The 13,517-nt window shown below is 40.1% G+C and overlaps 1 protein-coding gene across 6 annotated transcripts in view; it reads right to left on the reverse strand.

The window, feature by feature from the left end:
• Positions 1 to 2,119: 2,119 nt before the first annotated feature.
• SLC8A1 (solute carrier family 8 member A1) overlaps positions 2,120 to 13,517 on the reverse strand; it is a 1,275,220-nt gene continuing 1,263,822 nt past the window's right edge. For all 6 annotated transcript variants that reach the window (XM_085612083.1, XM_085612080.1, XM_085612082.1 and 3 more), the window contains one exon: positions 2,120 to 11,456. In XM_085612083.1, the coding sequence (XP_085468209.1) occupies positions 11,077 to 11,456 (380 nt within the window). In that variant the 3' untranslated portion in view covers positions 2,120 to 11,076. The remainder of the gene's footprint in view (positions 11,457 to 13,517) is intronic.

Below are 13,517 nucleotides of genomic sequence, written 5' to 3' on the forward strand. Positions count from 1 at the left end.
GATGCATTTATTTGTTTACAATTGAAATAAATAAAATGATTTAGTTCCATAGGCTATATGGTGATACCTCAGAAAGATCTTCATGGCTTGAGATGTTCTGGTCATCAGTGTTTCCAGTACAAGCGAGTCTGTGCTTCTTGCAGTGCTCCAGAAGTGGTTAGTAGATTGGTCAAATAGTGAGATTTTTTCAACTGGGCAGCTCTGTGGGATAATCAGCAAATTCTGATTTTGGCTGTATCTTTGAGTAAGAACCACTGTAGATCCATTGAGATGAGTGTAATGTGTCTGAATTTCCTCTTAGCAATCTAAAGCCTGGCTCTCCGGTGGAAGATAGCTTTGAGGGACACCAGGGAGGTGAGGAGTGCATGGCAAAAAACAAAATTGACAGAATGCAGGTGTGATGATGACAGCATGAGCTGCGTTATTAGTTGAGTGGGTGATTGGCTGTAGGGTAGCAGTGGACTTTTGGGCTTCCAGTATATTGTATCCTCTGTTATATATCTGTTTATAATGTTGGTATGGTTATGTTGATGGTTAATTAAACATCTCTGCTTTGCTCTGATGCGTGTTGTCTCATTGATGTGGAATGTGGAAGTCGAGTGTTGAGGGGTGGAATGTTTGGTGGAGTTGAAGACGGTTGACGAGCGGGCAGGTAGAAGATGCAGAAACCGGTAAGGGTCTTCTTTACTGCCTGCGGTGACCAGCAAGGAGCTTCTTTATTTGAAATAAACTTCAAGTATTTTGTCTTAACTGCTTGTCATGCGTTGTGTCCGATACCAAACAGTGTGCCCCAAATGTTTTCCGTTTTGTCAAAAAAGGAAATTTTAAAGCTGTTTATGTACACATATTATTTTAGCTGTTTTTAATGCAAGATAATTTTTTAATTTTTAAGTGTGACTATGGCAATGTGAAATATTTCAATGTACTTTTATGGTCTATTTCCATTCAGACTAAATAAAGTTATATTGATTGATTTACATTTTAAAGTGAATGTCAAACAATCGCAAGTATCAGGCAATCAGTAGTCTATCCTTGTAAAGCTAGTCATCCTTAATGACTCTAGACAATATTCAAGAATTCTAACTAAAACTACTATTATGTAGCATTTGATGTAAATTTGTACCTCCAATTCGATCCTCTGCGGTTTAACATTTTCTCCACCATGTTTACATCTGCCTTGATATATTTTATTAGACTGTTCTGTTCTTTAGTACACCATTTAGTGTAGGATGACTTGAGTGTTTCTAAATGAAGACACTTTAGTGTTTTGTTCAAGGCAAAAATCTTGTGAAAATATCAGTGCTGATCACAGTAATATGACAAAATGGCCCATTCGCTTACACAGTGAAACCTAATCAGTATTTCCAGGGAGCCAATGAGAGCTTTGGGGATAAACGACAAATGATCAGGCATTTCTAGAAGAACAATGGCAGTGCTGCACATGTCCAGGAAAAGTGTAGGCAGAAGGTTTACTGATAACCTTCACTGTGTACACTCCGGTTAATTGACAGAAACCAATTGCCTCTAGGGCTGGGCTGGCATTCTTGGCTCATAAAAAATTGGTCACGTCAGTGACTGGGTCAAAATGAGTTGTTTGGGACTGTGCTTACATGGTGCCAGCTGTTGCAGTCATTTTTGGGTTCCTTGAATTTTTATCATCAAACTTTGACACAGGGAAAGTGAGAGAAAGGTACAAAAAAAGGAATAAAGAAAAGACAGAAGGTTGAATAGAAAATAGGAAACCAGTGATAAAGGTAAAAGGCAGGGGAAGAGATTAAATAGAACCCGCAGGACTGAAATAAAGTGACAGAAAGTGTAAGGTGTTAGAAGAAAGGGTCATGAGGTGTAATCTTCAGTAGGTAAACTTGGCTTTCGGCGACCCGGTCATTCGAGAGAGCTAGAACCGGATCCCGAGGAAACCTTTCAGATCATGCCCATACTCTTTTATACATTTGTGTTTTTGGTGGTTCATTTCTTCCTTTTGAAGGAGATTTGCAACCTATAACACCTTTTTTATATGAAGTTGAGTTATAGGCTGGAAAGTAAATGGAAAGTGACAACTTGTAAACATGGATAAAGTGAAACTACTATTTTTAAAAAAATACAATGTTACGACAGGTTCAATCAGAAAACTCAAACTTTATTTTATTTCTTGTCAAAGATGCCATTTGAATGTGAACAGTTTACATTGATCACAGTTGATGTGCTGCCTTCCTATGTTTGTGCACAGTACACACATAAAAATAAAAAAGCAAAACAAAAAAATGAAAAATATATATATATATATATATAATTTGCAACAAACTTAATAACCATGAACAACCTGAAAGATATTATAATTTTAACCATCCCCACAAGGAAAGGTAAGAAAGAGCCCCTCTGACAGGGACATTGGTTTACAATACTTAATTACATTCCTAACTTCAAAACCTCCAATAGCAGGGTATTAAAGGTCTTCGACTAGCTGTTCAAAAGGAGTGCGAATCACGTTCAAGCAAATGGCGACACACGTTTCGTTCATCGCATTTCATTATGAACACATTCCTCTCTGAGAGTCCGCAGCTCCAGTTCAGTGCAACGGAGGATGCACCGAAGGAGTGCACTTCATGACACAGTGGCAGGCCGGTAGGGCGGAGTGTGGACATTAACTACTAAGGGTGAATGCAGGCTTGGAATGACTGAGTGTGCGGAATCAGTTTGGAGCATTGAACAAAACATTCTTGGTCGTGAACATTATCTGACAGTCTGGATGCAGTGGGTGGCGGTGCGACTGTTCACACACACCGTCTTGATGCTGGTTGGCTCATGTGGAGGACATGCCTATATCCTTTCATGTGAACTATTGTGAGGCACTTTTGCCTTATGCAGCTAGGAATAAAATGGTAACAAGTGGGCTAGACCCTGAGGAAATCCATGGGAAATATATGGCTGTCTACTGCTTTCAAAGTGAAAGAAAGTTTTGAATAAATAAGACTGTGGTACATGAAAAGTGTGTCAATACCTGCAGAAAAAAGCATTAGCATAGCTAGCTTCACACATACACATAGGTCTGTGCCACTAACATTAATTAAACTATTTATGGGAAAGGATGCTCATCAATAAATTATACTTTCATGTGCATGTCATGAGATTATGCGATTGTACAACTAGGTTTACGTACAGGAGATTTTGCCAGTGCTTCACTATCTTTTTAATTCTTTTGAGACGCAGAAGTGAAAAGCATGCAGGTTTTCTCAACTAGCCCTTTATCAATGCAACTCAATATTGTTGCAGTGGCTAAAACCCAGATCCATTGAGGATCCAGACTCAATGGCAGACTAATATTCACCACTGGCTACTGAAATGGTTGACAAATGATATTAGTTGGCCAATATCGACCCATTACTGCGAACAGCACACCACTTCACATGATATACGTAGTTTATTGTATCACTCTTAAGGCGTTAACTATTGTTTTCCATAGAAGCACACTGGTTTAGCCCAGACACATAGTAAAACATGATCTCCATGCACGTTCCCAGGTGGACCTGGTTTTTTAGGTCCTTTGGATGATGGGAAGTATACTGTGGTATAGACTTTCTGGCAATCTTCACATGATTTCATCATTATACAAAGTTCATGCTTCGCTAAACACAAATACTTTCAAAGACACTTTTCAGCAAAAACATGAGGTTTTTGAATTAGTCTGTGCCCTCCTTAGAATTTAGGTAGATTCATTAGTGCTCTGTGGTTGTGGATGGGCTTATAAGCAACATTTATAAAAGCATGTACCTTAAACAATCATAGTCTTCGGAAACAACTTTGTTTCTTTGTGCCTTAAGTTGTAAATATGTGTAATGTAAATGTGCTAAATATTTTTATGTACATAAATGCCTTGCCACATTGACCAATATCCTCTCTAAGGCCTTTCTTATGAGTGCCCTGGTCGCACATGCTGTAAGTCCAAACCCTGACAATTAATGTCACAGAGAAGCTATAGCTGCTGCCCCATGGTAGGTGAGGCTGCTTCTAGGTAACATTGCTGCACCATCAGACAATGACTTGTGGCCATGGGTCGAGCATGACCTGAGTGTCAATTCACCAGAGAGAGTCTCAACTAATTACTTTTTATGGCACAGTAGAAATAGTCGAATTTGCAAGGGGCGAAACAGACCTGTCTTATCAAAGAAGTTTATTTAGGGAACAGCAGACAGATCTCGTAGGCCTGCCTGCACATTGAGTCATCATGAAGAACCCCATAAGCTCTCTGGGAGGGGGCCACAAAGTTTGTTACCGAAAGGAAGGATACTACTTAACTGTGCTCTTAAAGCTCTGTTGTGCTCTCAGACAAAATAGTTGAATTTGGGGAGTCACTTAATGGTCCACCTAGCCATTGGTCCTTCGTCCTTATGACAGTGGGATATCATTCTATAATCTCTCTGCAACTGGGTTTTACTCTCGAATAGAGAGATCATCCGCGAAGGTCAACAATATTTCTTTTGAATTTTGGTCCTTGCTTTCTTAAAGATTAAAACGCTGCTGCTATTAAGAGAGCAGGTATGAGGTTTCCTTCTCAGTAAAGTTCTGTCTTGATCGATAATGAAGGAAGTTATCCTAGGCACCCTTCTGAGAACAGGACCCTTTTGGACAGATAAATGGAGACAAACAGGGGACAGATAGTGATCAGATACCTTAGGAGCTGCTGGCTTCCACTCAGACCCCCTAACTCCTTCAAGGAATGGGATTTACCTCAATGGATAGACAGACAAAAACAGTTTTGCTTGGTTGACAAACAACATTGGCTATGATGGCGGTCTTAATTGAATGTTTTAATTTCTACATATTTAGACTTTTTATATGTTGCTGTCTATGTTTAACAATTTAAACAAGCCTTCATAGGGCAAAACTTTATACTGTTGCCTATTTTCCCCCCATTCAAATACCTTATTGAGCTTTTGATACATTTGGGAGGTGAGGGGAAGGGAAAGGAGAAGAGTTAATGAAGAGGGACAGGGGGTGTGTCCTACTTACAAATAGCAATCAACATATTATTGGGATAGAAGCAAGGAGACACACGTATCTCCAGATCAGAGGATTCTTGAAAGGGAACTGAGACCCAGTTCTGTAGAACTGCCGACTAAAGTTGTTCTTGGAAGAAAGTTACTCAAAACTTGGGGCTTAGTAATTCAAACCGAGCCAAGAAAGTGAGCTTTGTGAAGACTCACAACACTCATTGATTACTATTTCCAGTGTCGGATTGATACAGAAAATAGACCTGGGCATCAAAATAAAAGTGGCTCAAATTAGTGAATTAGATAACTAAAATGTGGCCCATGGTTGTAAATTGGGGCTGTTTTCAACTTGTAAAACACACTGTAATTGTGTTTTGTAATATATGGAAGACTGCATGAATTTGGGCTTGCTGCAGGCAATGTTTGTGGTAAAAACAGGAAAGGTACGAGTAAAAAGCGGGCCTCTAGATCCTAAAATACATAACAAACAGTCACAAAATCCAGCCTAAGCACTGGCCTGTCAGACCAGGCATTACATGATTGCCCTATAGGCCAGTCCTACCCTGTCAATTTGGTAAAATGTTCAAAGGCAAATCCTTATTCTGTAGAAGCCATCTGTGCCATACACTAGGACAGGCGATTTTAACATCCTTCTCTGGCATGCTGTAGAAACCATAAAGCATATAGAAACGCTACACTGTTTCTGTTTAGGATGAAAGTAGATACATATGTTTTTAAGCATTGTGCCAGCCTGCACATTTCGACCTGCACTCGTACATCTTTCTTTTGGAAGTTCTCATTCTAAGAAACACCCTCTGGGGCTTATAGCATATTTTTGCAATGTAAAGCTTGGGGGGCTCGTAAATCCTCTGGAATAATATGCACAACAGGACTGGCTTCAGGGCAGTTTGACCACTGCCGCCTCACTGGACACTGACCTGGGGGGGTGCACAGAACTCGGAGGTGGGGGCAGGGAGAGGAGGCTGTGTTCAGCAATAACTTAAGATTTAAAAGCACCTGCTGCAGAGTTCCTTGTGCATCAAGCTTTCAGGCAGCAATAAAAAAGTCAAGATGACTTGTGATTAAAGTGCGTGCTAGAGAGAGAGAGATTGGATTTTGTCTAAGAGCTGTTTTGATCCACTATAAAGTAGCACAGAGACTAATATGCCTGTTGCACAGAACAGATCTGTATTTTGTGTTCATAGCTGAGTGGCTTATTAAAGCCAGCCTTTCGCAGCACTTTAAAACAAATGAATGTATGTGAGAGAAGGGCTATCAAGAGATGAGGGGCACTTTTGCAAGGTAGTTCTGAGGGAGTCCCAAGAATTAGGTCATGGGGGGACGCTAAAAAAGATTGTGGCACCGGGCACAGCCAGTGATAACGCCGTATCTGATGCACAATTACTATTTTAATCAAAAAATGTTTCAGCTTGATACAATGTCTTAATGCTTTACTAAAAGTGTTTTTAAATTTCTGATGGGGACCTCTAAAAGTAACTTTTCTATTAGTGAGTAAGGCGTCTTCTCCAATATCTTTGGATATTCCAACACCCAGAGTGGTCATGTATTAGGACAAACCATTTTGTCAGGACCCCATGTTGTCTAACTCATTTCGATAGTCTGTATATCCTTTCGGAGAACAGAAAACAGCAGTTGCCTGTTGTGATATAATAGAACTTGGGAGATTGCAACTGAGCTGCTTCTCTCACTCTCTTCTGTGATAAAATGTCCATACATTGACTGACAAAAAGGGAAAATGTTAAGCTACCCAGATGGGTTGAACGGTTGGTGCCAGTTTACATTTTGCTCCTCAAATAGTTCTGTGGCAGTTTTATTTGTCCTTCTAAATAATAAAAACTGTGTGGAAGGAGGAACCAGCCAATACATTTCTCTGGAATTTAAATAAATTTAATAGCAATTGGGTAAGGTTTTGGCTATTTTCTTTCAAATTATGCAAAGTTTAATCCATGATCTTGTCATCCAATGTAAATGTAAGCCATCAGTTAGAGCAGTACTAAGATATGCAATTTCCTGGCCACAGAACACCGGATCTTGTACATGCTTCGTTTTGAAGCAATGTAGGGACATCTTTGAGTATTGTATAGAAAGGATTCAAGTCATTGTGGTTTAACAAAGAAGGTGGGAGGGAGTCTTGTTGAGGCAGATTCTTCAGATTGGTGGCATCTACTAGGCCAACCTGTGTAATGTGAAGTGAGTAACACTGGGAGTGCTTGGGGTTCTATGAGTTAGGCCAGGCAAAACTTTTCATCACTGATTCTTGCACAAAACATCTTGCGTCAGCACCAAAAATTGGGACGAGAGACATTTTCTTCTAGAATTAGTCTCCAGCTGTTATCTCATGAGACATATACATGCTTGCAATCTTCACTCAAGATGCTGGCCAACTACATTTTGTGAAATATGTGTAATTTTGAATAATTTTCATCAAAAGTTTGCAATTAGGGCTACACCTGTTATGGACTGTTGGGGGATCGTGATAAATTTAGAAACTATGTAATGATTGTCAACTCATAATCACCAAGAGTGAATGAAATGTCTCCAAGTGTATTTGAAAAGGTTAATATGAAGATTGTTGATGTAGATCATGCATTCACTATAACGTTATGAAGATTAGTGGCACTATACATTAGGAATGTGCCCTACCATGATTATATATAATTCTGCCATGATTGTGCTACTGCGTATTGACTGATATGTCTGTGTTAAATATTGTGAATGGAAAGGACAAAGTGGTGATGCTTGGTTAGAGAAAGATATGAGCTTTTATTGCCACCTTTACGATTTCTGTTTGTTGCAAAAGATTATTGATAGTTAACCAGCCGGAGCTTTTCCCTCTGCCAAAGTGTTTGTTAGATGTGTTTTGGGTGACAAAAGATAGTGAGTTTTAATTAGGACATGCCTTCACTTTGGATATTAGACATCCATGAGTTGTCTGGATAGAGCTTGAGCTCGCTAATCGGACGGGGCACCCGCAGTAGACAAACATATGTGTACTCTTTACTCAGTCCCGCATTGCTAACTATCTCCCAAAATAGGCATTCCAAAATGATCCTTTGTTTGGTGATGTCTGCTTTGGCTTTGAAACCTGTTGAGAAATCATTTACTAACTGTCCCCTTTAAAGTCTCAACTTCCCATGTTTTCCTTTGAGGTGTATTTTGAGACATTTTAATATGTACCCTGACAGAAGGTTTTTTTTGTGACGGGCCGCTTCTGTTAGTTATCCTTGTTCTGGTGAATGTTATAGCTGAGCAAAGAAATCTGTTTTCTGCAAGGCACTCGTTGGAGGCATGCTTTAGGAAGCGTAATTCAATTTAGTGTGGCCAACAAGCACCATAGCTTGGAGAGTAAGTTAGGGTTTGGGTAATAAAAACAAATTATATCAGAAAATTTCATGGACCATAGATATTGTTTAGGGAAGATCTGTTTAAGGTATGTGCAGTAAAAAAAAATCTTTATTTAAACACCGCTACAGTCATGCAGCCACACTGCCTAGTAGTGTGGCAATGAAATGCATGAAGCTCGATGTAGTTGCGCTGTGAGTCCAGAATCCACTAATCTTCATCCAAGACATGAGCCGGGCACAGTCTAATTCAGATCACCTTTTGCAAGATCAAAACACAGCAATGACCCTTGTGGTCTTACCTTGATTGGAATTCCGGAAAAATATTGTGGCAGCAGCGAAATGATGAAAAGTTGCAGGTATGCGTGCTCACATGCTCCCACTGACATACTACCAGTTCAAATATTGGGTATCTACAACCCTTTCTTTGTGGGAGCTGCCAGACGCCTGAATTTTCCCCAGGTATATATACGCTCATATTCAGGACAATTTCCCAAACTTCCCTATATTCCCTGGAGTTTATGGGCTGTGATCTCCATTACATGGTGGAATCTGAGTTTATGATCAAGGTGTAGCCCAATAAAGAAGATATGATTTCCCATAAACTTTGATTACACTCAAAATTCTCTCATTGTTCACAAATATAAATGTTTTTGACCAATCTGAAGTTTGCATCCTTAAAAATGGCCAAGCATGTTATTTTCACAGCAATCGTGCGTCATCATGTATGAGAATACATTAAAATGCTCTAGAATGGTTCATCAAGACATTTTGTCTGCAATGGTGATCGGATCAAATCAGCACAATCATCTATATTCATTCTAAGATGGGATTTAACAAACTTGACTTGCAAATCCTTTAGTGTTCATAAACTGTGTTATCACACTTCTCATAACAAACGTACCAGAATAATTTCAGGCAAAAAAGGCTTGGCATAGAAGTATTCATGAGCATAATGATATCTTCTTGCAGAATAGTGAACACTAAATACAATATTCAATCAAGCACTAAGACTTGTGTTATAAGAATTGTCTTTCTGGTGACTGTATAGCTGTAGTATCTGAACAGGTATGGCTACTGAAATGTGTTACTCTATTAAGTAACCATTGAATTCATTGTCTGGTCTTTTCAGTCATGGTAACCCATTGTTGCAGTCCTGGATTCTGGATCAACATTGATACCAGACAGACAATGTAAAGTGTCCCTTGATAGCGTGGAGGCTTTTCTGCCATTGAACCAGTAAGTAACGAGATAGGAAAGCATCCAGTAGCTATGCCATCAATTGTCCCAGAAGATAAAAAGAGCAAAATGGCCAGAGAATTTAGTTATTTGTCATTAAGTCACTTGGGCCATCCATTGCACATTGGAAAAATAAGCATCAATACTGTGTAGGGACATGAATAGCCCAATGCATTAGAGGATCAGGTATCCGTCGTTCAATTCTTGAAATTCACGATTCAGATCTTTACGCTTGCAGAGCTCCAGATTCAACTTCATCAAGAGTCCATAAAAGTGGACAGCTTCTGGGGAGACGGGGCTAAGAAATTCATGCCAACATTCACCTCTGCCCCTCTGTCAGTTATTGCTTTTTTTTATAAAAACCCACATGCAAGATCCTTATACGCCCGTTACACTTCCACCCTTCGTCTGCATTGACCAAAACGAACAAACAAAATGAATCAAGTGAAAAAAAAGCACACGTATCTTGGACATTCGATTGACATTAACAGCGATATCACTACGTTACAGTATATACAGATATGTTTTGTTTCATTCATGCACATTGTTACAAATACCACAACAATAATCCCAAGCAGGTATATGAAAGAAGAGCAGAGTTTCCAGACACAAGTGAGGACTTATGGGGAGCGGTGCATAACATTAAGGGAGGGGAAACTGACAGAATGCTGCCCAAGGTAAAAAAAAAAAAAAGGAAGTGGGTGTGAACAGGGGAATTTGCTGCAGCACACACACACACATATAGGGGTTAGGGGCACTAGTGTTTCTTGGCACGGTGGCAGGTGATTTGCAGTCACACAACTTGTAATGCAGTAAAAGTCAACACATTGGAACAGGTGGTGTATTTCAGCCAGTAGCTGCAAACAGATACACTAGGTGGTAGAAAGCAATTGGGAGTCGTACATGAACAACTGAGGACTTGGCTTCATGTTGCCAGAAAATAAACTCATCCCAAAAAATGTCAGCTCTCTGACACTAGTGCCTTCTGCAAGTTCACTTCAGAAAAGAGATGGGGACCAAACTGCAGTGGTTAATGCTCCTGAGACACGTAAGTCTTTAACCAATTCTGTCTGATCTCAGATTTCCCCTCACCTCTCCTTTTATTCTGCTAATCATGTTTTATCACACACCCCACACCCACCACAAACTAAAATCTGTCACTGGTTAATCTGGCTTCTTTAAGAAAGAGTCTATTATAGCATTACTATTTGTCATTTCAAAAAATAAAAGTAGTCAACCATTGTAGTACACTTTGTAGGTAAGGTTGCAAAGATGGTGTTGCATCCATTCCTTGTTTCACATGATGCCTCAAAGGCAAGAACCTTACTGAACTCATACCTCTAACTAGTATAAGGAATGCCCCCCAAAGATACATTCCATCAGCAGGTAAGTGAAAATGGCAAGAGTCTTTTTCTTTCTCTGTTCGTTATACATATATTTATATATATATATATATATAAATTTTCTATATCTGAGGGTTCCTTTTAGAAGCCCTTTATGTGGCAATAGGCTTCCAGAGATGAGAACAATATGTACAGGAGCCAGAGCAGGGTAAAAAGGGCAGTGGTCAGAAGCTTTGCAGTCCGCGGGCCTCCCAGCTCTCCTCCGGCCACATCTGGTCTCCGCCGGTAAAGCAACACTCCCACATTGATGAACGCAAAAATTGTGAAGAGCGTGACTGAGAAGGCCAGGGTGCCAGGCTGGACTTTGAATGGCTCTCCGTGGGCCGCGTGGTAGATGGCAGCAATGGACCAGGCTACGCCGATCCCCAGGAAAACATTCACAGCATTGCTGCCGGTGACATTGCCAATGGAGGCGTCTGCATATTGGTCTTGGGTAGCTGCTACTTTGCTTGCAAAGGTGTCTGCAGAATAAGAAAAGGGAGCAAATTAAGAAAGACGCATTTGTGAAACTGTAGACTACTAGCCAGAACTGTAACATCTATATTCTGCCTTAATATAGACTCCAGAATATCATGCTGCCAGAATATCGTAGACAAACTACTGAGGACCAAAGTATTGAGACGGTAAGTTTATATAGGTAAGTATAAGTTTACTTAACTCCAAATGTATGCAACTTGACAATATATACATCTTCAAGGTATGTAGATGTGGAGTTAAGAATAATACATTTATATTCATCTGTATGCTTTTATTGATATTTTATTCATCGGTATTTTGGCAACGATATATTGGTGGCACAATGATTCTGTTGTTGATATTTTGACATACAATTGTAGACTTTAATAACTTATTACAGTTGAGTTGTAAACCAGTAATGCCTGAAGCTAGTACCAGATGAAAGACAGGTCACAGAGAATCATTGCAGCTGCACTTTTGGCAATGAAATCAAGCACAAGCTTTTCACTCTTTTATTCACTTTTTCCGGAATTGGACAGTGAGCAGCAGAAAGGAGAGATTTATGGCAGCATATTAATTTTTTGCATATAGTTCAATACAAGAAAGAAATACCTTCTCTGTATGTTGCTATTCATACTGAGTTACAGCCCTTTTTAAATCCAATGTCTGTTAAACTGATTCTAATATGATTTTGCGGCCAATTAACAGCTCATTTTTGGGATGCATGAATTTGCACTACAAAGTATTCATGTTGGTTACTGACTACCTCTTACATGTGAGGGACCAATAATCTAAGGATGAATGAGGTTTTGTAGAAAGAGTGGTGGTGTGACTGTGTTAAAAGAAACAAAATACACTATGCCATATGTTAAAAGGATATTTTAAAACCCCTCGGACTTCCATGACTTTTAAAAGAACTCGCCCTTTAACCATGTTCCTCTATATTTTCTTGGGACTTCTTGGTGACTTGAAATGTACTTATGTTAAACACCAGGGTCTAATTTATCCCATACAGATACATTCTGATCTGGGGCACAAGTTACCAGTACAGTCAGCTCCATACACTGAGTGTTGCAATTGAGGGATTGAAAGCAAGGTGTTGGCAATGACCATGTTTTGTTCTATATATTCCTCTAGATTTGTGTCCAAACCACCCCATTTTTTCTGAACGTGTTTTGCTGGCATTAGTACACTGCATACTTTACTCCTACTAACCAGAGGTAAAGTGCTTGTATTCTACTTTCCAAGCATGGTAAAAATTTGTATAGACCCAATTAGCATATTTTATTCACTTTTAAGTCTTAACTTCACTTTGGGAGCCTTTAAGCCAGTGCCAAGGCCACATGACTTTTAATGGATCTCCTGTGGTGTGATGTGTATTCCTTCCAGACAGGGGACAGAGGGCCTTGGGTGTGCAAGGTAACACACATTTTAAATCCCTGTGGGAGATGTTTATGCCTCTTCATGCCAATCCACTTGTTTATGACAGTCATCTCCTCAGGCTCCCATAGGTTTATTATCTGGTCGCCAAAAGGACAACCTAAAGGTCTGTCCCTGGCCACAGATAAATTCTCCAGCATGAGAAATGACGCTTGGGCTCTGGCGCCATGGCAGGCTGAGGCCTGCAATGTCACCATGCCTTATGGCCCATGCACAACCGCTTAGGCCTCTGAAACCTCTGCCAGCCTTAGGAGAGTTACAGTTGGGGAGTTCTTGTGTGTTTCAGTTACCCCCGATGAAGGTTAGGATCTTTGGCAAAGTGCTCAACACATTTGGTCCTTGGCTTATGAGTGGCATCATGGATTAGATGGGTGAACCTGAGTGTTACTTTGCATACAGAGGGTGAGTATATGATCCTGCTGGGACTTTCTGCAGAGACCAGCGAGGAAAACAGTCCTTAATATTGTTTTAGTTCCCCTGAGGTGTGGGTCCCTCTTAGGCTGCTGTCAGGGTGAGCTAGCCCAGGGATCATTCCATTTGACAACAGCAGCTGCTGCTATCGGCCACCTATTTTGCACCCCTAGTTGGAGCACTAGGCATCTGCACTTTGGAAAACAAAGTCCCCG

This window comes from Triturus cristatus, chromosome 6, assembly GCF_964204655.1.
Source record: "Triturus cristatus chromosome 6, aTriCri1.1, whole genome shotgun sequence".
Classification (NCBI taxonomy): domain Eukaryota; kingdom Metazoa; phylum Chordata; class Amphibia; order Caudata; family Salamandridae; genus Triturus; species Triturus cristatus.